At 47.7% G+C, this 27,279-nt stretch overlaps 1 protein-coding gene across 2 annotated transcripts in view; it reads left to right on the top strand.

Annotated features, from left to right (window-relative positions):
- FBXL13 (F-box and leucine rich repeat protein 13) overlaps window positions 1-27,279 on the top strand; it is a 2,326,763-nt gene that overhangs the window by 868,691 nt on the left and 1,430,793 nt on the right. For both annotated transcript variants that reach the window (XM_069628059.1, XM_069628058.1), the window contains exon 9: window positions 1,684-1,819. In XM_069628059.1, coding sequence (XP_069484160.1) covers window positions 1,684-1,819 — 136 coding nt within the window. The remainder of the gene's footprint in view (window positions 1-1,683; window positions 1,820-27,279) is intronic.

Below are 27,279 nucleotides of genomic sequence, written 5' to 3'. Positions count from 1 at the left end.
CTTTTGTACATCAGAAGCCCCAGCGTGAGGGTAAGGTGTGCCTCCACGTTAAGTACTGAGGGGGACCTCCGACCTTAGAGCAAGACATAGAGACTCTGTGACACACAAATACTCCTACACAGAATCGTGGTTTTAGAAAATCCTCCTATTGTTTGTTTTATTATTCAACCATAAACCGGAAGAAAACCATGCATAGGTTAAAGTATAACACACAAATACTTATATTTTTCCTTGAGCATGAAAGCAGCTCTTGAATCTTGCCCCAAACTCCCTTTTGGGTTGAATCGCAATGTCAATCTCTGCATCCGTTTACCCGGCTAACAGCTTCCAAAGTTCCAGTCAGAATCGTTTGCTAGTGGGGGAGTTTGAATAGACATGTCCTTAGCTCATGGATGATAGTCTTGCTCCAGCCAGTACCAGAGGAAATTATTTTGGGACAATAACAAGGGGAACTTTTGAAGTCTTTACCCAAAACAAGGTGAATTTGTAGCTGCAACCTGTTGTGACACAGTTTGCCTGGTGAACAAACGATGGTGCACATTTTAAACTACCACATGGTATAATAAGTTTCACGTTACTCAGATTTGCAGGTTAAACTCTTGAATCTGGGCACCCCAGTCCAATGTCCTCTCGACCCAAGTGCCCATTAATGACACCTCTTCAATCACCTCAGACGGTCACCTGGTGGATCTCGGCTCCTCTCCAGGAAGAAGGCAGCCATGCGATCAAGCATTGTTTGACTTCAGTGTGCTCCAGGGCACACAAAAGCATGACTTTGCCGCTCCAGGGTCAGCTCCAACGTCATCGTTGTCTAATACCCTCTCCTCCACAGCTTCACTGCTGACTCATTAGCTCGACTTCTTCCTGCTGAGACGGTTAAAAGCTTAGTAAGAGCATATATGCCACTTAAAATATATACAAGCACATAGAACTATGTATCCTGGGCACAAAGCAGATCGGGTAGGTCTCTTTGTACCCATTTGTAATGTAACCAGCTCCCCCTATTAAGTTATAACTAGAAACAGCTGAGCATTGATATATATGTACCTGTGTGCTTAATGAAACTTGAACTCCAATCCTTTGCTTATTATGCTGTGCTTGCTATATTAAGTTAAGAAAAGGTATCTACTCCCTGGCCTACTTAATAGTGGCATCTGTCGATGCAGACGGGCCATGAAGGATCCATGCAGTGCTTCGGCCATGAACACCTTCTTTACCTCTTACCATGAGTATCAAGAGTGGCCTCTGAAACTTAGCAGAACACATGGTGGTGATTTGGTACCTGATTCATATATTGTATTATTACTGTACTCATCTGTGGCAAGGGAGTGCTTTAGAGTATCAGCCCTGAACATTGGAGTAATTGGGGCTATCTTGCTATGGGTGAGTACTGTTTCAAATACACTTAGTTGGAAACTTGGATAATAGTATGCCTGTCAAAGAAACACTGATGGTTGGAGGTGCAATATACTGCCTGACATTAATGAACCCCTTAATCATAGCTTGGATATATTGGATGAAATAGATACGTTGGCAGATCACCCTTTTTAGCACTCTAAAGATGAAACTTGTATCTTTTCAATTGTTACTGAAGATGCTAACCCCTTTGATACATTACCCTGCATATATATATATAGATAATATATATTTGATACTGTTTGAGTAATTTTCTTATGTTTTTAGATTGATTTTGCAACGGCCAGGCACAAGATCCAGGATAAAATTGTAGTTAATATATTGCAGAAATGTCGACCTTATGTGATTCGACTGAATCTTCGAAGCTGTTCCTCTTTACATTGGCCTAGCTTCAAAAGCATTAGTAAGTGTATTCATGTATTGCTTCCTTTCAATCTAAAATTCTTCCCCAGTGTTTTATTTCTGTCGTTTGGCCTCCTGTTTGGTGAGAAAAGTTGTATGAACAGTACATTTACAAATTGAGAAACATATATAGAATATTATGTAAGACACGTTTCTACTTTTTATGTGCAGTGATTTTTGGCATTTCAAAATGTTGTTAAAACATTTGCCAGGATAAAAATGCAACCTAATTTAAGAATGTTATTTCACAATGACCAGTATTAGAGTTAACATATATGTGCCTGACATGCTCACAAAAGTGTATTTCACTCTAGAAAACGTCAAACCAACCTCAAATCCAAAACATGAGTTAATGAGTATGTGTGGTTCATGGCCACATACATTTTTATGTTAGGGATAGTGTTGTGAAAGATTAAATGAGTTCTAAGTTAGTATGTGCTTAGTCATTCAAGTATGCAACACTTTTATCACAGACCTATTTCTCAAAAGTTCTGTGGTCATTCGTATGTTCCCAAAATTATCTGTAGCCAGGGATCCTCATTGCTTCTATTTGTCCCATTACCTTTAGGGGTATTTTGGACAAATGATATACAGGGATCGAAATTAAGTTTCTATAAGCAGGAAATAAAAGCACCCCATGGTTATCCAGCATTAACCAGTGACCAGGAGCTTCCATGGGGGCACAAGGCGCTAGTACAAAGCGTTGCGCAAATCTAACTTTCCCATAAGAATCGAACATGCCATTGTGTTCATTATGTATGGTACCTTATGCTTTAAATGTCGTATAGATGAACCCAAGCGCACAGAGTTAAATTCACAAAAGGGTGTTTGTTTGGCATCAGTTGAACTGAGGAGCTATAAGTAGCTAGTGGTAGCTGTTGGTGTCAAGTTAGCCATGCTCTTCTAAGCAAGAGCTAAATAGCTCTCCGCTCCCCTAAATTCCAAACCCTGAATATACCAGATTACCCATTTTGAAATGCTCACCTTCTGTCAGAAAATAATTAATATTTTTACTCTATAGTTTAATGTGCTTTGCTCAGCAAGATGAGTGTAAAATCTGTATGAATATATATATATATATTTCTGAGGCTTGTGGAATCTGCTTAGATCACATGCTGTGCATAGGCCGACATCTAGTGGAAGCTGCGGAGTATTACAGTTTGTTTTTCGAAAGTCGAAAATGGGCGTCGACACAGGCGTGCCAGTAATACTATCCCTAGTGTGACGTCCACTGTACCCAAGATCCCTCACGCGTGTAGGATCCTCAGATTGTTTTTTTCCGCCATACTGGTCGGAAGCATCTTGCGGAGTTCCCTGGCCTTAGCCATACTTTTGCTGTTATTATAATTATAATTCTTATTCATTTCCTTCCCCACCCCAACGTCGACCCTCAACCTCGACGACGGCTGGAGAAGTCATCGACCGTCGACTGCTGCACGACGGATCTGGGCCTCGGAAGGCCGCTGGCCTCGGCCCGGGCCTAGTAGGCCGCTGGCCTCGGCCCTTACAAGTAGGGAGAGTGGGGGGTGGTACATACTCTTCACTCTTGATATATAGTTACATTTTATATATTCCTACACTTAGCAGCCCGCTGCCTTAAGGTGCGTATGGAGGGTACCCCTTTTCAATTCTGCCCCAAGTGCAATCGCAAATACCCTTGGGTCGACAGGCACGCCACGTGCAATCTCTGCTTGCCGAGGGATCACCCCGAAGCGAACTGCAGAGCGTGTAGTAGGTTTAAACCTAAGACACTTAAGGACCGTTCGACAAAGCGTTGGGCCCACCACGCCAGGCAGGAGGCCATGGCAGCGGAGGGCGCCTTCAGCGATGGCAGCGACGCCGTACTTTCGGACGGCGAGGGCATTATGGCGTCGAAAGACAGCCGGCGAGCGCAGGTCCCCGACCTCGGAAGGTCGTCCGGCAGGGCGGCTATGGGGAAGACCCCCGGCGACGCAAGCGCTACACACCTAACACACACTAAACACACTAAGACCAACCGGACCTCGACGAAGTCGACTTCCCGGAAAGAGGCACAAAAAGAACGGTCCGACTCGGTGTCCTCTGGGCGCTCTCGATCGAGATCACCTCACGACGCAAGGCAATCATCCACTCTTGCCAAGAGTGCCTCGCTACACACATTAACGGAAGTTCGATCGTCGGGAAACGAAGACGACTTCCACCCCCAGGCCGCACTCCAAGATACCGAGACCGCGGTTAACACCAGTGAGGCCCCACGCCCGAAGCACACAGATACCTCTCCAGACCCTCGGCGCCAGGCGTCGAAAGTCTCTGGGGCCTCCAAGGGACAGGGAAAACACTTCTTCCACGCACGGGGAGGGGGGGAAACAGCGGAAAGCACAGCCTTCCACCCCTGTAAAGCCATCCTCTCACCCTAGGCAGACAAGTAAACACAAGTCTACCCTTGAAAAGTCCCATAAATCATCACCTGCTAAAGTAATACCCTGTTCCAGGGAATGGTCCAGTGAAGACATAGACAGGGTTATGTCTAGGATGTCTTCCTTGGCTGATTTTTATGATAAGAACCCAGAACACTTTCTTTCATATAACCCTCAAGGGGCCACACCCTCAGGCTCCTCCGATCCTATCCCGCTAAGTAAAAAGCCCCGGGTCGAAAGACCTGAACCCTTCGAGGTTCAGCCTTAATCCACTCCATATTCTACTCCACTCCCCAGTTACCAGGGACAAGTTTTCCCTGAAGAGGACCAGGAGTTTGAAATTATGGAAGAACAAACCGGGACAGATTACTATGCAGAGGATGAGGACCTGGAGGAGGGAGAAGATGAGCAGGAAATTTACAGAGTAGATTCCCCAGTACAAAGCGAAGCCCCAGTTACTGACTCTCCAGTTGATAACCAGCCCCTCCTCAACGAGGTTCTCGCTCGAGCAGCGGAACACTTCCACATCGACACCCACGGTGTACAGGAGGAAAGGGACTTCGCGGAGGAGTTTGTAGGAGAGAGAAGACCGGTCGCTCAGACCATCCCTATCCTCAAATCCATCCAACGAAGAATAGATCCTTCCCTGGTGAATCCTAACCTCACCAGAGCTGTCAACCCCAGAATTGAAAAGATTTTCCGGGCAGCCCAGTCTGACCCTCTGTATATAAGGGGACATCTTAAACCAGATTCCCTAGTGGTGACCAACACTAGAAAAAGGGCTGGCACGCCCTTATCTTCATCAGAAGCCCCTCCCGATAAGGAGAGCAAAAAACTTTACGGGTTTGGCAGAAAGGTAGCCTCAACGTCCGCCTACCAAGCAAGGATTGCGAATTCCACCACCCTGTTGGCTAGTTACAATTGCCATCAATGGGAAGAAGTCGCGGCGCTCATTGCCTCTGCTCCAGAACCGTTAAAGGGCCAGCTGGCTCGGATCTCAGCAGAGGGGAGAGCCGTGTCTGGTTGCATTTAAAAGCAACTTTCGACGCCGCTGACAACGCAGGGAGATTGATAGCAGAAGGTACTGTTATCAAGAGACATGCGTGGTTACGGCAGTCGGGATTCAAGACAGAAACCCAGGCTTCTTTAATAGACAAGCCAGTGGAACCCAACCTATTGTTTGGGAAAGCGGTCGAAGACGCACTTAAAAATGCCAAAGATGAATATGAGACTCTCAAATCCCTTGGCCAGCTTACCAACAAACCCCCTAACCAGAGGGGGAACAATAATTTTCGTCGCCCACGCGGCCAAAATTCACAAAGAGGCAACTATACCCAGGGACAGGGTACACAATGGAATAACAACCAGCAGTCTACCCAAAGTTACGGCAGGGGTAACAAGAGAGGTCGTGGAAGAGGCAGAGGCAGCCCCAACAAGGGAGGTGGCACGCCTCCACCAAAACAGTGACGCTCAGTTCAGGGTCCCTTGCCACGCAACCCCAGTAGGGGGACGCATTTCCACCTTCACCCAGGCTTGGGAAGGGATCACCTCAGACAGATGGGTGCTGTCAACAGTATCCGCAGGATATTGTATAGAACTACTGCAGCGTCCCCGGAATCATCCTCCACGACAAAGAGTGCACTCCCTAGAGCATCAAAAGATCCTTCTCGAGGAGATCGCCATTCTGCTAGAAAAGGACGCGATAGAACTCGTCCCAGGACACCAGGTAAACAAGGGTATCTATTCAACTTACTTCCTTGTGCCAAAGAAAGATTTGACAATGCGCCCAGTATTGGACTTACGGCCTGCCAACAAGTATGTCAAGCCCCAAAAATTCCGTATGACCACGCTACAAGAGGTAATCCCCCTCCTAAAAAAGGGGGATTACATGGCAACCTTGGATATGAAAGATGCTTATTTTCATATTTCCATGCTCCCAGCGCACAGAAAGTACTTGCGCTTCAAGGTGGACAGTCGCCACTACCAATTCAAGGTACTGCCCTTCGGGATAGCTTCAGCACCAAGGGTATTCACCAAGGTACTGGCGGTGGCGGCTGCACACCTACGCAGGGAAGCAATCCCGGTGTACCCTTATCTGGACGACTGGCTCATAACGGGGGAAACCCCAGGAATTTGCAGGTCGAACATTCAGAGGACTATCGACCTCCTCCACGAATTAGGCTTCTCCATCAACGAGAAAAAGTCAAGTCTGGTGCCAAGCACCTCAAAACAGTTTCTAGGAGCTATCCTAGATACTCAGAAAGGATTGACCTTCCCTTCAGAAGAGAGAATTCGGAATATACTTCTGCAAATTCCGCATTATCAGTCAGGTCAACAGATAACAGTACGCAAAGCTATGCGGTTACTGGGCATGATGGCGTCATGCATTTACCTGGTCCCCCACGCGCGTCTGCGCATGCGTCCCATGCAAGAATGGTTGGCGAAACAGTGGTCTCAGGCAAGTGGTCATTGGGACGATCTAGTGGTCGTTTCGCCAACACTCGTAAAAAGCCTACACTGGTGGACAAGAGAGAATCTCGCAAAGGGGAAACCCTTCTACGATCCCGAAGTACAAGCCGTGGTGACTACAGATGCATGCCTAACTGGGTGGGGAGCTCACCATCTCCACCACACAGCTCAGGGTCTCTGGTCTCACTCAGTAGCCAAGAACCACATCAATATGCTAGAGCTTCTGGCAGTATTCCGAGCGCTAAGGGCGTTCGAGCCCCATCTACTGAACTTGTCGGTGCAGATCAGGACGGACAGCACGACAGCCATGTTCTATCTGAACAAGCAAGGGGGGACTCGTTCGCCAAATCTGTCCAAGCTTGCCCAGAAAATATGGATATGGGCACTCAGACGGAACATCTTCCTGTCATCGCAACATGTTCCAGGGGAGCTCAATTCCCTAGCGGATGCTCTAAGCAGAGACTCCCTCCCAGAAGAACACGAATGGGTCCTTCACAGAGACGTAGTAGAAGATCTCTTCTCTCAGTGGGGTTTCCCCACTATAGACCTATTCGCCACAAGCGAAAACAAACAATGCCCAGGATTTGCATCCAGGTTCCCCCAGCCAGACTCCCAAGGGAATGCCCTGTGGATGAACTGGTCGGGGATGTTTGCGTACGCTTTTCCACCAACTCCTCTCATCAGGAAGGTGGTGTACAAGATGAACAAGGAATCGATGACGCTCATCCTAGTTGCTCCCATGTGGGCGAGACAACCATGGTTTCCACACCTACGCAGGATGGCGGTGTGCGAACCCATCAGACTCCCAGCCTGGTACAACCTACTGTCCCAGCAACAGGGTCAAACAGTGCATCAGGAACCCAACTCTATGAACCTAGCAGCATGGCTCCTGAAGTCATAGAGTTTGGACATCTCAAATTACCACAGAGGTGTATGGACATTCTAAAGGAGTCCAGGAAACCAAATACAAGGCACTGTTACTTTGATAAGTGGAAAAGATTCGTTATCTGGTGCCAGAATAAACAAATCAACCCGGTTGATTGCACTCCTTCCAACGTTGTGACATACATGCTCCACCTGCTGGATGCAGGGTTGGTTTTTAACTCGCTGAAAGTACACCTGGCAGCCCTCTCGGCTTACACCACATCCCATAACAAGGTCTCGTGGTGGAAAGTACCAGTGGTTAAAGCCTTCATGGAAGGAGTAAAGAGACTTCACCCTCCTATTTCGAACCCACCGCCAGGATGGGACCTCAACGTGGTGCTAGCTAAGCTCATGGGACCCCCATTCGAACCCATGCATAAAAGTAGTCTCAAACACCTGACTTATAAAACGGCCTTCTTAGTAGCCATTACCTCCATAAGAAGGGTCAGTGAAATTCAGGCTCTGTCAGTGCAGGATCCTTTCTTTACTATCCACAAGGACAAACTGGTTTTACGCACACACCCTAGGTTCTCTCCTAAATTCATATCCAAGTTCCATGTAAACCAGTCCATCGAGCTTCCGACTTTCTTCCAGAACCCGCAAAGCTCGGCTGAGGTGAAACTACACACCCTAGATGTGCGTAGGGCGGTCCTATACTATGTAAATAAAACCAGACCGCTAAGGAAAACAGATCAACTGTTTGTCTCCGTAGCTACAGGCAGAGAGGGGGATCGCGTCTCTAAGGGCGCTATCTCGAAGTGGATTATCAACTGTATACAGCTGTGTTACTCTCTTTCTAAAAAGACTCTGCCTTTTACGCCAAGGGCCCACTCTACTAGAGGCATTGGTGCCACTCTGGCTTTCATTGCAAATGTTCCCCTCGACACCATTTGCAAAGCGGCTACTTGGAGCTCTATTCACACTTTTACTCAGCATTACTGCATTGACACTCATTCCAAGACAGATACACAAGTGGGACAAGCGGTTCTAAAACACCTGTTTGCTCATGACCCTTCTCACATCCCACCTCCTTCTTCTGGTACTGCTCGCTAATCTATGCACAGCATGTGATCTAAGCAGATTCCACAAGCCTCAGAAGGGATACATTACTCACCGTAATCGTATTTCTGATGCTTGTATCTGCTTAGATTCACATGCGACCCACCCTTCCTCCCCTCCGAGAGAAGGCGCATGATTGCTTGTAGTCTTACCTTTCTGTCTATCTGCTTGGATTATCTGTACTCACGCTACTCCTCATGCTTCCTCATGTCAGAAAAAATACAATCTGAGGATCCTACACGCGTGAGGGATCTTGGGTACAGTGGACGTCACACTAGGGATAGTATTACTGGCACGCCTGTGTCGACGCCCATTTTCGACTTTCGAAAAACAAACTGTAATACTCCGCAGCTTCCACTAGATGTCGGCCTATGCACAGCATGTGAATCTAAGCAGATACAAGCATCAGAAATACGATTACGGTGAGTAATGTATCCTATATATATATATATATATATATATATATATATATATATATATATATATTTTATCGAATGGATTGTGTTCTCCCACGTATTCCTCATCTTTGATATTTGTATCTCGCCAGCTACGCTGCTTCGGAAAAAAAATTCTCGCCAGAGGGCGCTGTGCACAATGTCGTGGCGTGTCGACGTCACCAGTAGTGTAAGTAGCTCGTGCTGTGTCAGTTGGCTTCAGTTCCATTTTTCCAATAGCTTTGCTTCGAGTAATAACGGCGCACTTTGTTTATCTTTGAAAAAATGTCTTCTTCAAACCCTTCTACCCGTAAGTCAGGATTAAAAAAATGTCACGACTGTGGGGTGAAGATGTCGATAAATGATCCTCACCGTGTCTGCCTTTGGTGTTTGGGTTCCGGACACCGGACTGATGACGACGGGTCCTGTCACTTTGACTGAAAAAGCTCTCCGGGTACGCAGAAAACTGGCGGTGGGGAGGGAAGCTTCGAAGGCTGCTTTGAAGAAGTATAAAAAGTCTGTGGAGTCTAAGGACTCCGCTTGGCGTAAACATTCAGAGAGGTCCCGTTCAAGGAGTCGGTCGAGACAATCTTAGTCTTCTTCGAAGAAGGTGAAGAAGAGACATCATAGGTCTCCCTCTTAGTCATCAGATACCTCTACAGAGGTCATAAAATGCCCAACTAGGTTGGATTCCCCCAGTAAAGGGAATGCCTGTAGGGTAGAGATGATGCAGATCTTTGAGAATGCGGCCTCGACCCCCTCAAAAGAGCCATACCCCAGTCGCTCCTTTGGATGACTCAGGGAGGTCAAAAACTACTTCGGCGAAGACGAGTAGTAAATCGGAGACGCACGATACTCGACCCGACAAAAAGGTGTCGAAGGTATTGACTTGTGAATCGAGTCCATCTCCGATACCGGCAAAGAAGCAAAAAACGTAGAAACCTTTGACGAGTTTTTCAACGCCATCAGGGCTGAAAAAACCCTTTTATCGAAGCCGTCTTCGACGCCGTCAACCGAATCTTTGATTCCATCGAAGCACAAACCGGTTCAGGGAAAATATTCAAACCTGTACCGAAAAAAGCCTTTTTTAAGTCAATGTCCTCAATTTATGAAGAGGAAAGTGCTTCCGATGAAGACATTTCTCCGTTTGGATTGAGATTTGTCACTAGAGAGGTACTTGAAGAGCTAATTGACCCTGAGTCAAGGTTGAAAGATCTCTGTGACTCCCTTCACTCTGCTAGTGGTCTAGATACTTCACCAGAGTTGGAGTTGGGTAAACCTGACCCATCAGACCATGCTGATTAAGGTTATAGAAATGTTATGAACAGGGTCACTGAGTATATGGGTTGGAGTAGGGCTTCACCAACCTTTGAACAAGATGACATGACGTACATCTTGGACCAGGGTTGCCAGAAGGACCCAATTTTACCTTTTCATAAGGCCCTTCAGAGGAAGGTGGTAGCCAACTGGGAAGTTCCAGAATCTGCACCTGCTGTGAACAGGAATTTCTCTAGGAAATATAGACCCACGAGCAGTGACCCTGACTATCTCAGTAAACATCCTACACCTGAGAGTTTGGTAGTCCAGGCTGCTACTTCGACCAAACAGTCTGCTTATCCCTCTATTCCCCCGGATAGAGTCGATAAAGTGGACGCATGGGCTCACAAGGTCTTTACCTCGGGCAGTATGGCCCTGAAGTCCACTAATGTTACTGGCTCGGTTTAATGATACCCTGTGGGACTGCGTTAGCATGGCGGCTGATCACATTCCAGAAGGCGAGGAAAGGGAAGGCTTTCTGAACTTAGTTAAGGATGGGAAGGAGGCAATGGGAGAGTGTCTCCAATCAGGACTGGATACTGCTGACAGCATTCGCAGATCCATGGCTGCAAGCACCGTACTGCACAGATTTGCGTGGTTGAGAAAGTTGGGGTTTGCAACGGACATGCAGGCCAGGCTGCTCAACATGCCCTTTGACGGCTCGAGGTTGTTTGGCAGCAAAACAGATGAGTCTGGAGAAGCTGCAGACCTCCAAAGCGATGGCTAACTCCCTTAGCGCCTCCATTCGGCAACCTCACCAACCTTATTCGGGCTCATCTTCCTGGAGAGGATGTTCTTTTTGCTTCTATTCCTCAGTTGTAGAGGAAGAGCACAGGCCGGACAACGAGGGCAAAGAAGATTCCCTCGTGGTGGATGGGGAAGGGGTGCTAAATCAGCCCCAGCAGCAGCTCTTTACCCTCAGCTGCTGCTGCTGCAGCCACCTCTAAGTCACTCTGAGGCCTTGACCCACAAGACCCCGGTGGGAGGTAGAATCTCTAAGCATCTGAACGAATGGCGGGGCAGTAGCTCAAGGTTATTCCTTCCTTTTCTAAAAAGGCCTCAGGATCATCCACCGAGAACCAACTCCGTCAAAATTCCAGATCTGCTCCTTGTGCAGGAAATCTTAACCCTGCTAAAGAAAGGTGCAATAAAACAAGTACCTGTAGTGGAGAGGAACAAAGGTTGGTATTCCCATTATTTTCTGATTCCCACAAAGGACGGAGGATTGAGACCCATCTTGGACTTAAGAAACTTGAACAAGTTCATCAGGAAGGACAAGCTCAAGATGGTTACCCTTTCTCAAATCCTGCAGGCTCTCCAATTCCAAGATTGGTTGGTATCATTGGACCTTCAGGATGCTTACTTTCATGTGCCAATCCATCTCAAGCACAGAAAGTACCTGAGGTTCACGGTTGGCGGTTCTATCAGGTGTGAGTTCTGCCATTCAGGCTGACCTCTGCCCAAGGGTTTTCATCAAGCTGATGGCGGTAGTGGCAGCAAGTCTCAGGAGAGGAGGGACTCACGTCTACCCCTACCTGGACGACTGGTTGATCAGGACTCGTTCTCCCGAACAAGCCCAGCAACATCTCAGTATCACCTGTCGCTCCCTTCACAGACTGGGCTTCTCCCTCAATTACAATAATTCCCATGTGATAGAATTCCAGAGACTCCAGTTCATCTGAGCGGTCTTGGATACTTCCTCTGGGAAAGCCTCGCCTCCCAAGGTGAGAGCTCAACACATTCTGCAGATGGTAACAAAATTCCAGAATGCCCAACATCTTCTGGCCTTCAATTTTTTGAGGTTGCTCGGTCTCATTGCATCCTGCATTTTCCTGGTGCCAGAGACCTGACTGAGAATGAGATCCCTTCAATGGGCACTCATGACTCAGTGGTCCCAATTTTCAGGGAATATGTCGGATCTTCTGCAAGTTCCGAGCAGAGTTGCTCAAGACCTAATTTGGTGGGCTTGTGAAGGAGAACATTCTGAAGGCAGAATCTTTTTGGCAACCATGGCCGGAGATAACAGTAGTAATGGACGCCTCACTCACAGGGTGGGGAGCCCACACCAACAAACTGACAATCAGCCGTCTTTGGTCTCCATTGGAGTCCAAACAGCACATCACCTTTTGGAACTGAGGACTATCAGACTAGCGCTGAATGCCTTCCTGCCCTCTGTATGGGGAAAGAATGTCCTGATAATGACGGACAACACAGTGGCCATGGACTACCTCAACAAGAAAGGAGGCGTAGGCTCACTACCACTGTGCAGAGAGGCAGGGCAGCTATGGTTCTGGGCAATACAAGAAGGAATCTCTCCTTCGGCAGTTGACCTAGCCGGAGAGCAGAACACGGCGGTGGACACTCTGAGCAGGCAGAGCACAGTCTCCCACGAGTGGGAACTAGATCAGGAAGTCCTTCAAGAGATCTTCACCCTTTGGGGAACCCCCTCAAATGGATATGTTTGCGGACAAGATCAATCGGAAGTGCGATCAGTATTGCTCAAGGGAATTTCATCCAAGAGGAGCTCTAGTGGACACGTTCATAGTGGACTGGGAATTTCCACTTCTGTACGCATTTTCTCCAGTCCCCGTGACTCCTTACATAATCGGGAGTTTGAGAAAGTTCAGGAAAACAATGATCCTAATTGCTCCAGGAGGACATGGTACCCGGACCTTCTGGATATGTCTTCCACAAAGAGACGATCTTCTCTCGCAAGAGGAAGGTCGGGTTATCCATCTTCATGCATGGTTTCTGAGAGGCTGAGATACAAGGATTGGGAACTCCCGGATGACGTAATTGAGATTTTGCTTTCGGCCAGAAGGCCAGCAAGCAAATCCTTATATCAGTGTCGTTGGAATAATTCAGTAACTGGTGCAAGGACAAGAATGTGTACACTTTTCAATGTGGCACTCCTATGGTGCTTTCTTTTCTGTTACACCTGGCCAATCTGGGGCTCCAGATTGGAACAATAAAAGGATACCGGGTGGCGCTCTGAAGAGGTTTCCTATTTCAAGATACCATTAATTGTCCAATTTCTGAAGGGACTCACTAACGTGTACCCTATCGTCCCATTTCATGTCCCTGCTTGGGATTTAAATCTTATGTTAAATTTTCTAATAGGTATACCCTTTGAGCCTTTGCATTCCTGCCCATTAAGGCTCTTAACACTGAAAACTGCTCTTCTTGTGGCATTAACATCAGCCTGCATGGTAAGTGAGTTGCAGGCTCTTTCATGCAAACCTCCTTATAGTACTTTTCATAAGGGGTCCTTAGAGTCAAACCATAATTCTTGCTGAAAGTAGTTTCTTACTTTCATCTGTCGCAAAAGATAACACTTCCAATTATCTACCCTCCACCTTATTTGGGCAAAGAGGAAGAGAGGTTGCACAGACTGGACCCAAAAAGGGCTCTGAGTTTTTACATTGCGAGAATGGCAAAATTTCACCATGATGACCAACTTTTTGTGGGTTATACAGTCCTAAATTAGGACTAGCGGTAACAAAACAAATTATATCCTGGTGGATTATACTGGCTATTGGAGAGTGTTACAGACTTGCTGGAAAGGACCCGCCGAGAGGGCTTCGGGCTCATTCCACGAGGGGCATGGCAACTTCTGCGGCTCTTCAAAGGGGTGTCCCCTTAATTGACATCTGCTCAGCGGCATATTGGGCATCAATTCATACCTTTTGTTAAGCATTACTGCTTAGAATCCTCTTCTTCTCAAGAAGTCCTTTTTGCCAAGGCAGTCCTTCATTCAGTTCATGATAAATCTAAGTAGTACTCCCTCGACCAAATTTACCACTGCTATGGGAGTCTATCATAAGATGAGGAATACGTGGGAGGACACAATCCATTCGAAGAACAAGTTACTTACCAACTGGTAACGTTCTTTCAACTGGATGTTCCTCCCACGTATTCCGTTTCGCCCCTCCCAGCCTACCCCGCCGTGCAATTTACGTGAATTGCACTTTGCGTTTTATGAGACTTAAGGTCTGGGGTGCGCCTAAATAGTACCTCGATGTATGAAACGAAAAAACAGAACTGTAGCCATTGGGCGCGGCACAAGCTACTTATACTACTGGTGACGTCATCATGCCACAGCGGCCTTTGAGGCACATCGACGCCACAAAATCGTGAACAGCGCCCTCTGCCGAGAAGTTTTTTTCAGAAGCAGCAAAGCTGCGAGATACAAATTTCAAAGATGAGGAATACGTGGGAGGAACATCCAGTCGAAAGAACGTTACCAGTTGGTAAATAACTTGATCTTCTGAGGCTTGTGGATCGGCTTAGAATCACCTGCTTTGCATAGGCCGACATCTAGTGGTTGATGCAGAGTATTACTTGTTTTTCAAAATCGAAAAGGGACATTGATAGGGCATGTTTGTAATACTATCCCTACTGGGACTTTTTTCTGCCATCAAGTTGGTTGCATTTTGTGGAGTTCTGGTTTCAGAGTTAGTGCACTTCACAGAGACTCTAATAGTTATAAATGTAAATATAAGCATAAATAACTCATTATTTCTCGCCTTTGGCAAGTTCATTCAATGCATCCTGTGACTCTTGACGATGCCTGTCCACCGTCCAGAGATCCAAGAGCCTTGCTGATGGCCTACCATCCTTCAGGCTTTGGCCTACGCAGCAGGGAGAGTGGGCGGAAGACATTTCTGACATATTTAAGAGACTGCCTCCATTTATATTCCCCTTTAATTGTAACATCTCACTGTCCACCAGTGCCTATAATGAAGAAAACGCCTTTTAAATGTTGCCTGTTTTGTAGCCGGAAGTTTCCCTGGAGGGATACACATAACATGTGTAACCATTGTCTCCCTCAAGACCACCACAAAAGTACATGTCAAGCGTGTAAGCTCTTCATACCCAAAACACTTAAAGATCGGCGGTCAAAGCCCTTGGCAGCCTACGTGATGCAAGCTGAAGCATCGTCGGAATACCCTGTTGGTGCAGAGAAATCTGAGGCATAACTGGACAGTCCCTGCACCATAAGTGGCGCAGAGGAGAAATCCGATCGGGAGAGAGGATTCCTGGGTGCCGTCCCCAGCTCCGGAATGCGGTTGTCGGTCAAAATACCGAAAATAAAATCTCGAATTGCAAAAAGCACGAAACAAAAATCTCGAAAAAAAAAAATATATCAAATTTTGTATTTATTTATTTGTGTGTGTTTTTGGGGTCAGGTAAGTAAAAAAAAGGGGTAAAATAAAAAAAATGAAAAAAGGGGGGTTGGGGGGAAACCCCCATTTTGAAAAAAAACGCATTGGAAAAAATAATTCGATATTTTTTTTTTCGAGATTTTAAATTCGTGCTTTTTTTTCGAGATTTTACTTTTCGAAATTTTTGACTATAAACCGTCAAGAGCAGCGCATGAGGTGCAGACACATAAACACAAACAAAAACCACACCCACCCACAACACACATTTCGGCTCACCCATTGAAAGTAGCAAAGCGGTTGCAGAACCTTTCCCTTAAGCAGGCAGCTCAGAGCCTCACAAGACCACAGCGCCCAATTTCAGCACACGTTCCTAAACCCAAACATACGCTGAGCAAGAGTGGTTCTGAACCTACCATACCTTTAATATTACTGGATGTAATGAGCAGATGGATTATGACAAGCAAAACTTTCCATTATCAGCAGACTGGCTTCAGGCCTGGCTATAGTACTGTGGATAACATTTTACCTTATGTTATTGCAGATACCTTTCGCTGTCCAGGTTGTAATCTGGATCATTGTTATATAGATTACTCTGGTGCTTTTGATTGTCTTAATCGTGAAAGGCTTTTGGTGTAAATTGCAGAGCTGGGGTATTTGCCCACTAGTATTACATTTGATCAAATCCATGTATACAGACACCACAGTGTATGTCCGCCTAGATAGGGGAGGCTCACTTATAGCCCCTGTTGAGACTAACAAGGGATTAAAGCAGGAGTGTGTTATTGACCCAGTCTTGTTTAAAATCTCTATGTGGCGGACATTAATCTTGTTTTGTGTGGTACTCACAGATTTCCTACCAAGATTGGTGGTGAAGGGATTAGGTGGCTCTCACATGCAGATGCTACTGTTGTATTGGATAAGACCTCTATCGGTTTGTAAAGGACGCTAGATGCCTTATACAGTTATGCCACTAAGAATAATTTAGTCATGATAATTGGGGCACATCTGCGTAAAAAAGGTAAAATCCCCTTATTGTTGGAGGCTAAATGGTGAACTGTTGGAGGTGGCTGATACTTATCCATACTTGGGTATCCCAATTGTGAATAGGCCCACCCTTACTTTTTATGAAAATGCACTTTCTGGGCAAATGTATAACAAATGGAATGTGGTAAAAAGGTACTTAGCTAAAAAGGGGGGGGTCACTCTATCGAGGGTTTTCTTGACATTTATAAAAGTAGTATTATTAATGGTGTGTTATACGCCTTGGAAATCCTCAAAGGGAAATATCCATCATGGTCTAGTACATCTGAAGGGATATTTTGGAGAGCAGTTTTAAGACTACTTTGCTTTGTCCCAGTGGAAGTTAGCAGACACAAGTTAGGTATTACTTCGCTCACCAACCTTTGGAAAGTCTGCTGCATTAAATTGTATATAAAGACCATGCATGCTCAAGCTACTCAAGAAAGCTTGTTTGGCATTATACCCAATGTTATCCGCGGTGGCCATTATAACTCATTGATGCAGGATTTGTGTATTATGCTCGATTTCTTTTTGCAGAAGATTCACTTAACCATACCACAGTAACATTAAGTGCCTTCTCCTGACTTTTTTGCACAATTGCAAAGTAAAGCACTGGATTGGGACAAGCTTCACAATTTGGAACTATTATGCACTTTATACCACTCATGGAATAATTACAGGGAAATCTTGTAATAACGATTTTAAACAAAGTATTATATTTCTTAGTTTTAACATCTTACTGTGTAGTGATTATGTTGGGGCTTGGTTGGCTATACCATATGAAGATAGAAAGTGCCGCTTTTGTAAAGGTGAAATTGAAACGGCTAGGCACATACTTACTACATACCCTTTTTTGTCACACTGTTATTTTAAGAGTAATTTATCCATGGCTTATTTGATCAATTTTGGTCTATCTATGCTGCAGATTCTTTTGTCACTGTTGTTGGTGCTGCATACTATATTTGGAAAAGGGTTTTTAAGGATGTACTGAATTGGGGGTATATATGTAAATGTATTGCTTTGTATGTCTGTTGATTTTAATATTGCAATCTGTTATTAATTTATTGCATGGTTTTTAGCTCTTTTTAACAATTGGTCTATGAACTTTGTATTGTATAATTGTTTCATATGTTTGCTTCTTGAATACGGTTTTAATTAACCATAAGAATGTACATTAAAAAAAACAAAAAACCTTTGCAGTCACCAAACCAGCTACTGCAGCCGCTGAAACAAATATTTCCAGCACCTGTTGCAACACCAAGGTCGGTATACACAGGAGCCGCCCCCCCATTAGTAGAGGCACTTCACAAGAAAAAACACAAAAGGCAGGATGAAGAGAGAGTCTTTCCTCTCCAAGATAACCCGTCTGGTAGTCCCTCAACTAAAGATAAGTCTGAAAACACTATGAATAAGATGGCTTCATTTAGTACCCTATAAAGCACAAATGCATCTCTCCAGAGGAAGGGGAACCCCCACCCAAATTGCCTAGGTTAGACCAAACTGACTAGTATGACGAGTCTGTTATTGAGCTAGATGCAGACAAGGATGAGGACTTCTTTTTAGAAGACGTCCCTGGCACAGACACCAATGATCCAAAGGACTATACAATCCCATCGCCATACGTCACCAATGACCCTATTTCTTCCTCACCTATTGGCGAGCAGCTGCTTTACAATGACCTTAAAAAAATGCTGATTTCTTTAAAATAGACACTCCTGTGTCAGAGGAAGACACTGACTTTGTTGACGACATCCTGAACGAGAAAAAACAAATAGGTTAGTACATCCCGTTATTACAATCAGTCAGGCGATGTCTTCTACCCTCCCTGCCAACATCTGCACAGACCAGGGGAGTCAACCTGCGCATAGAATAGAACTTTAAACCAGCAGCCACAGACCCTCTCTTCATTAAGGGACATTTAAAGCCAGAGCCTCTAGTGGTAACTACCACCCACAAGAGGGCTGGCACACGGTTAGCTACTTTTGAGGCACCACCTAATAAGGAAAGCAAAAAAATATACGCTTTGGGGGAAAATGTTGCAATGTCACCTGCGTTCCAGATGCGTATTGCCAATAATACAGCCCTTATGGCTAGCTTCAATAGAGCCCAACGGGACAAGGGAGAGCGCAAGCAAACTGCAAATGCTATCATCAAGAATACACTTGATGCAACAGATACAGCTGGAAGAGTTGTAGCAGAGGGAACTCTCATTAAACGCCATTCATGGCAGAGACTTTCTGGGTTCAAACCTGAGGCTCAAGCCACCCTTATTAACATGCAAATAGAGAATAATGTTTTATTTAGCAAAGCAGTGGTCAACAGCCTAGAAGGAGTCAAGAAGGAGCATGAAACCCTGAAAACTCTGGGATAGATTGCTAATAAACCCTTTATGCAAAGAGGGTCCTATGGCAACCGATGCATTTTTCATGCGCAAGGATACGCTAGAACATCAGCCAAGTCCAGCTATACATCTCGGGTGGGCACCAGCTCCTAGTACACCAATTTGGGTCAACTACCAACTTCTCAATTCTCTTTCTAAAGGCAGTTTAGGAGAGGCTATACTAGAGGTAGAGGCCAAACCACCAGAGGTGCGGCTACCCATGCCAAGCAATGACTCTCTGCTTCAGGTCCCCTCCCATTCCACCGTAGTAGGGGTCGCATTTCTCAATTTGCCCACGTATGGGAGGGGATCACATCAGACAAGTGAGTATTGTCAAGTGTCCAAGACAGATATTGCATGGAGTTTCTAGACATGTTGCGCGATCATCCTCCAAAAACCAGAACATCAAATGGATTGTGTCCTCCAACGCATTCCACATATTTGACATGTAATGTCCACAGCTGTGCACTTCGGAAACTTTTTCTGCAGAGGGTGTCCTGCGTCAATGGCTGTGATGCTGGAAATGCATCGGAGGGACAGGGCCTCCGTATCCTTATACTTTACTGCTTTTTATTGTGTTCTGTCCTGTTTTCCGCGCAGGAGTTCATGTGGGACTCCTGGCGGTGCAGCTCTCTCTCTTGGTTTGGTGAACAGACCCATGGGATACCCTTATGGCACCCATGGGTAGGGGTGCAACCCTGTGCCCCTAGTGTATGTTTTTGGGCACCTGTGGGTGGCCCACAGAGCAGGGTATGGGCTGGTGGCAGCTCCGTGCTGAAATGACTGGTGCCCTGGGCGTCCTCCATTTTGGGATGCCCAGGCCCTGTCATTGGAATCGGTAGATTCCTGATGGAGACAAAATGGCCCCCATGGCCTCTTGCCTTCCATCGCCTGTTAGCTTGATCTTCCAGAAGTCCCGGGAAGCCCTGTCTCTGTCCCTTCCCCCTGACTGGCTGTTGGGTGGAAGTTCCATATATGGTAGTGTGCGGAAGTGCTGACCAGACTGGCTGGAGCCTTCCCAACGACCGTATGTTGTGGGTGCGCCTGTGGGTGGGACCTGGGTGAATGGAGTGTGTGATGAATATGCATTCTATGTTGTGGGTGTCTAGTATCTGGTGGTTGACACAGCCCTGCCCGAAACCGGTATGAATGCAGTGTGAAGTGTTGAATGGCTCGGTACTTGTCCCAATACACATAACTGTGAGTGTCTGGAGAGAAGTGAATGGCCTGAATGCACTGTGTGCCTGAATGGTTGCCTGTCTACATGAATGCCCTTCGTAGTGATTGGATGCTTCAGTGTGACCCAGCGGAATGAATGGGAGATCAACGGTATATCTGGGGAACTCTCACTACTAGGAATCGTGTTCAGAAGTGTTCAGAGCTGAAGTCCAAACTACGAAGAGTAACTGGAGTGAAACTGACGCTTGACCTTGAAGCCCTGCTGGAAGAGAAGAATTGCTGTTCCTCTCCTTCACCATCTGAAAGCTGCTTTATCTCCAAGGACTGACCCAGAGAGGACCTGGTAAAACGCCCTCTTCCCGAGCTACGAGGGACCATCGTGCACCAGCTGACCTTTGCCAAAGCTCCCTGGTAGACAGACCTTCGACAGGCTGCTGACCCGATACGGGGACTGCTGCGGAACTCCAAAGAGAAGCACCCGGACTGTTTCCTGCCACTGTCGACGACCGCCGTCACCGACCGGAGCCGCCGTGCTCCCGTTTGCCTAAGAACTTCATTGATCCAAGGACGCTCTCCGCATCATCGCCGCTGTATCCTGCTAGAAAAGGCCTGATCGTCGACGCGCCGAGGAGCATTCGCCGGTGAGTTTCCCACCACCCAAAAGACCACATAGACGCCGACGACTCGACGCCCTTGCTGGGCCACAGTTCTTCAAACTCTTTGCGGTCCAGAACTATCGACACCGAGGTGTCCCGCACGCCTCTTCCTTGCAGGACGTTTACGCTTCCCTGTCAACGAGCACCGCTAGGAACGTCGCGGCCACTTCACCGTCGTAACTCAACCTGTTCTCCGTCGGACGTTCAATGACCCGTGACTCCTGCCTTAAAGAGAGGGCACTCCAGAAGGGCCGTCGATTCCCCGACGAGGAACGCTACAACGCCAAGGTACTTTGGGGTTGCAGAACTATTGGGAAGTCTAGTGTGAACAATATATGGACTCGGCTTGTATCTTTCTTCTACAGGTTGCCCTGGTGGGGGGATCTCCACACAGAACTGTGTCTAGGTAGCAGGACCAGTGTTCTGCCAATTGTTCAACCATCTTGCTTTCCTTCCTCTCTCTACAGCCGTTTTCCTCTTTATTCGGATCTGTGTGTCATTCTAACCGTATGCACTTTAATGAGATCTAATAACGTTAGTGGTACCACTTTAGAACTGTATATATTTACCATTGCTGATTTTCGGAGCACAAAGTGAGTTATCGTGATATTGTATATACCTTTTGGATATTAATTATATAAACATTGTAACCGATACAGTGTGTGGACATTCCTTTGTGGGTGCTTTGGGACTACACTGTACTTAAGAACCAGCCTGCATCACCTCCTGAAAAGCTAGGCCTTGATTGCTCGACCAAGTTTACCAATAATAGAGAATCTTGGCAGGGGTCCTCTGTGCCTCTCCTCTACCATATAGAGAGCGGAAGTACAGACACCCCCCATCAGCGTCTTTATAATGTTGTCGGGTCCATGTCCTTCTCGGGCCTCCATCGAGGACGACATCACAGGATGTCATAAATAGGACACACGGCGCCCGTAGCCTCAGTTCAGTTTTGTCCGTGAAAGTGTTAACTTCGTGAGACTCGTCGAGCCTTGTGTGTTTTCTTCATTGAAGATGTCTTTCTCTTCGATCCCTCCAACTCCGCGGTCCGGTTTCAAGACCTGCCGGGACTGCAAGTCTAAGATGTCGCTCACCGACCCCCACCGCATTTGTTTGTGGTGCCTCGGCGAGTCGCACGACACCGACGACTGCTTGAAATGCCAGTCGTTGACTGCAAAGGCCTTGCGGGAGCCGAAGGGGAAGCTCCAGGTAGGTAGGGGCTCAAAGGCTGTTATTTCCCGGACTTCCAGGTCCAAGGGGGTTTCTACCGACGACTCGAGGAGCGACTCTCCGTGTCGGAAGGATTCCCGGGGATCTCGGTCCCGGAGTGGTTCCTACCACTCATCTTCCTCATCCCGGCACTCGCGGAAGCAACGTCAACGGTCGCCTTCCCCATCCTCCTCGGAGGATGGTGCCTCAAGGAAGGTTACATGCCCTACGAAGTCCTCGACTCCAGAGGAATGTGCGGCATTTAAGAAATCCATGATGCCGATTTTTCAATCGCAGGAGACTGGTCCAGTTGCGCCTTCTGATGAAGCCGGCCAGGATCGATCTCGTTCCACGGCTCTCACGCACTCGGGTTCCGGTTCGCGACACGACACACATCGGGAGCCCTTGAGGTCCCATATGGACAAGGAATCGAAGGGTCGCAAGAGACGTGTCTCTAGGTCTCGGTCCTCGTCCCCAACGAGGCTGCAGCTACCTCTGGAGGGCTCGATGCCTGCGTCAACGCCGAAGCCTTCTGCGATCCCAATGTTGAGGTTGTTGACGCTCTCGACGTTGAAGCCTTCGACGCTTTCGGCGCCTTCCGGGATTTTTTCTTGGAGTGTGCCTTTGGAGTTCCCAGACATCGTGGATCCTGCGAGGAAGGCTACATCGAAGTCTGTGCGGCCAGTTGTGGCCTCCAGGCCCTCTTCTCTCACCGGACCTGGGTTTCACCTCCCTCTGGCTGACATTTACGAAGAGGAGGAGAGGTTTGAGTTGGAGGACCCTGGTGAACTGGATGAGGCTCCCCAATATTCTGGTGACAGTCAGTTGGAGGAGTTGAGGCAGACCCTCCATGATGCAAGTGCACTGGACACTTCCCCGGAAGTTGAATTTGGTAGACCTGAGCCTGGGGCTCATGCAGAGTCTTCTTATAGGAGACTCATGGCACGAGTCTAGGAGTATCTGGGCTGGTCTAGTCCTCCAGAAGACTTTGTGCAGGATGATTTGATGGACATCTTGGATCAAGGTTCATCCTCTGACCCTGTTTTGCTATTTCATTCGAACTTGCAGAAAAGGGTGGCAGCTGCTTGGCAGTCCCCGGAATCTCTTCCGGGTGTGAATAAAAATCTAACTAAGAAATACCGCCCTTCCATTAGCGACCCCAGCTATTTGTCTACTCACCCCACTCCTGAGAGTTTGGTGGTTCAGATGGCTACGGCCACCTCGAGGCAGGCGGCGTACCCTACCATCCCTCCGGATAGGGACGACAAGCGTTTCGACGGTTGGGCCCGGAAGGTATTTTCTGCTGGGAGCATGGCCTTGAAATCGGCCAACTCCACATGTGCCTTGGCAAAGTTTTCACACACACTGTGGAATTGTTTCCTTGGCGGCTGAGCATATTCCCAAGGGGGAAGAAAGGGATGGTTTCCTTGTTCTCTGCAAGACGTCAAGGATGCCATGTGTGAATCCCTTCAGTCGGGTTTGGATACGGCCGACAGTGTTAGCCGATCCATGGCTGCGAGCACTGTGATATGCAGATTTGTGTGGTTGCGGAAGTCGGGGTTTGCTCCAGATGTGCAGGCCCGTCTTCTCAACATTCCCTTTGATGGCGCACATTTAATTGGCAGCAAGGCTGTCGAGAGCCTTGAGAGGTTGCAGACCTCAAAAGCTGTGCCGAAGTCTTTGAGTGCCGCGGTGCGTCAACCTCTGCCTTTTCGTCCTAGGGGACAGCAGTGGAGGGAAGGTTCCTTTTGGTACTACTCCTCCTTTTGTAGTACGAGAGGGGCCACCAGTCAAAGGGGCAAGCAGAGAGGTACCCATGGTAGACGGGGAAATCGTGGTGCCAGAGCCGCTCAGGCAGCTGCCTCTTTGCCTTCAGCACTGCCGCAGCCGCTTCCAAACAGTCATGAGGCCATGTCACATGGTTCCCCGGTTGGGGGCAGACTGTCTCAGCACCTCGAAGAATGGCGGGCCATTACTTCAGATGCGTGGGTGTTGGTAGCCCACGGCTGCTGTCTGCCCTTCCTTCAGCTGCCTCACGACAATCCACCGGGGAAACTCTCTTTGAAGCTTCCGGATCCGCTCCTTGCGCAGGAAATCTTGTCCCTGCTGGAGAAAGGCGCCATAGAACTGGTGCCTGTAGCGGAGAGGAACAAGGGATGGTTTTCCCCTTATTTTTTTATCCCAATGAAATATGGGGGTTTGAGACCCATCATGGACTTGGGTTGATTGAATAAACTCCACCGGAAGGACAAGTTCAAGATGGTCACTCTTTCTCAAGTCCTCCAGGCCCTTCAACTTCAGGATTGGTTGGTGTCTCTGGACCTCAAGGATGCTTACTTCCATGTGCCAATTCATCCAGCGCACAGAAGTACCTGAGGTTTGCAGCTGGCGTCTCACACTTTCAGTTTCGGGTCCTGCCTTTCGGATTGACCTCCGCCCAGAGGGTCTTCACCAAGCTCATGGTGGTGGTGGCAGCATACCTCAGGCGAGGGGGGATTCACATCTACCCCTACCTGGACGACTGGCTGATCTGGGCACGCTCTTCCGAGCTAGTTTTGGATCATCTCGGTGTCACCTACCGCACCCTCCACAGGCTGAGCTTCTCCCTGAATTTCAACAAGTCGCACCTGACACCTTCGCAACAGCTCCAGTAAATCGGGGCTGTGTTGGATACGTCCTTGGGGAAGTGTTTGCCTGTCAAGGTAAGGGCTTATCACATTGTGCAGATGGTGGACAAGTTTCAACATGCCCAGAGTCTCCCGGGTTTGGAATTCCTAAGGATGCTCGGCCTCATGGCTTCCTGCATTTTTCTGGTGCCAGAGACCAGGCTGCGAATGAGATCCCTGCAATGGGTCCTCAAGATGCAGTTGTCGTAGTTCTCCGGCAAGATGACGGATCCTGTTCAGGTCCCTCGCTCACAGGGGCGTAGGAGACGCATACAATCTGGGGAGGACAGGGGACACCTTGGGGACTTTGCCTTTTTTTTTTTTTATTGATTGTGTTTTAGTTAAAGAACTCGACTTTTCACAAAATTTTTATAAAAATAGCAGTAAGTATTAAATTACATATATCATCACTGTGTGAAACAAGAGAAAAGAAGAAAAGGAAACAGAAGAAAATTAAGAAAAAGAAAAGCAATTCAGAGTATAAAATCCTTCAATTTGGCATCTCACTTCAAAAGTCTCAGTTCACGTAAAAATGTTACCACTTCCCGGGTCAAAAGGCTTCATGGCCTGTGCATAGCTTGTCCCAAAAAGATTGGGTGTCCACCCACCATTCCTTGTCCACAAATCTCACAAACTTTACAACCATCTTAAAAGGGACTTTGCTGCAGGCACAAACCACACAGTAAAATGATCTGCCAATTATTTTGTAGTGAGTGATGATCATGAGCATGTGTTCAAAAATACATATCCCATAAAGGAGTGCTTTAATCTAATGTGTAATGTAAATATTGGAGAGGTGGCTTAAGGCAGACACCCAATGTTACAAACAATATTATAAATCAGGCCATTTGTGCTCTAAGGATGGTTTAGTGAATACCAGAGGCCATTAACAGCATGTACTGCATTTAGTATCAAACTTTTGGGGTAGGACTGAAGGCATCCCCTCACCTGGAACAGTGTCTATTGGGTGTGGCACCAGGCCCTGCAGAAGCATTAAGTTAAAAAGCGCTCTCTCCTTTATAGTGGAGCAGGGCATGCAGCAGGCTGTTGGAGTGAGAGCTCTGTGTGCTTTCAGTGACAGCCCAACCCAGCCAGCCAGTGCAGTGTGTGACAACTGTCCACAGTTTGTGACTAAGGAGGTAGAAAGATATCTTGGGCAATGTTGCATAAAACACAGGAGGACAACGCTGTACCTCCCCAAACTAATGGAGTGGTGGAAAGTGGTAATCGCTGCCTGATGGATGTGCTGCAAATGGCGAGTCCAAGTGATGTGGACAAGAAGGAGGCAATCCATGAAAGAGTGAGTTGATTTCACCAATCTCCACACAAGGTCATGGGAGTCTGGGATTGAGGGGCGTGGCCTGCGCATGCGATGTGAGGACGTGTTGGGACCGATCTCCCGTCTAGATCCTCAACAGATCCTTGTAAAATACGGCGAAAATTGATGCACAAAGGTAACGAACGAAAATTCCTGTGGGGGAACCGACTCTGCACAATCGGTGCCAAGAACGAGCAGAATCTCTGCCGCCAAACCCACTGAACGAGCGACAGAAGTTGCATCCCCGGGCTGGCCAAAATGGCGGATGGGGCCGAGGTCTGAGACCAACAGCGACACGTGGCCCGCGTACACCAACTGAATGCTGGAGTGACGGCAACGAGTACCGCCGTAGCGAGACTTCTGCTGTGTGGAAAGCACACAATATTGGAAGCAGATTGTGGCTTCGAGGATCGGGGCCGATCGCAGAAGACCGGGCAAAGCGAGAATAGGCAGGGAAGTGGCGAGGAAGAGGCGACGCACGGCTGGGCCCGACTGAGGCACCGCCGCGCAGACGCCCTGAAGCAACTGCCCAAGCGGTAACCTCAGTCGGAGACCCGACTGAGCAGAAGTAAGCCACGCCGGGGCCAGGAGCAAGCCATCCGGCCCCAAAGGAGAACTACAACCGGCACGAGGTGAGCCGGGGAAAGCTGGGGGTAGACCCGGACAGTGCGTACCTCAGCGCGCAGCTCCTGGGGATGAATCGAAGCCCTCCTGGGTGAAGCTGAGAGTGGTCAAGTCATTTGTGCACTAGACATGCTGCCCCCTACCCGCATAATACCCAATAGGGGGGGGGGTTCCACTCGAGACGGATGACACGTCAGAAGTGACTCCCTCAAGGGAAGCTGCGACAACCTTGGACAAGCGCAAAGACGCTGCCCCATACAATAAACAGCGGACACCAGGTGCACCTCATTAGATCTGCGATGAGACATAATACCTGAAGCAACACTACAAATGGGGGTGCCAAGAAGCCCAAACGCAACCCTTACAGCGAAGTGTGGGTGCCCGATTACACCACATTGTCACCCCAAGGACTAGCAGGAACTGGTGGCCTGCTTGCTCCGAACAGGAGCACGGATACACTAATCAACCTGGGACACGCTTGCGCTGCCAACCCCCAAAGCGGCGCAAGCTGCACCAGTGACAGGGGATCACACAGCCCCACCAGAGCAGGCCACCACTCAGCGAGACTAACTTGGAGGTTATCCAGATCAGAAGCCTCTGTGCTGAATGAAGGGAACAGCTACTTAAGCGCATAACCACATGGAG

The sequence above is a fragment of the Ambystoma mexicanum genome, chromosome 12 (assembly GCF_040938575.1).
Source record: "Ambystoma mexicanum isolate Mex_15411 chromosome 12, UKY_AmexF1_1, whole genome shotgun sequence".
Classification (NCBI taxonomy): domain Eukaryota; kingdom Metazoa; phylum Chordata; class Amphibia; order Caudata; family Ambystomatidae; genus Ambystoma; species Ambystoma mexicanum.
The sequence above is the reverse complement of the archived record's forward strand: the minus strand, read 5'-3'. Positions and strand labels throughout refer to the sequence as shown.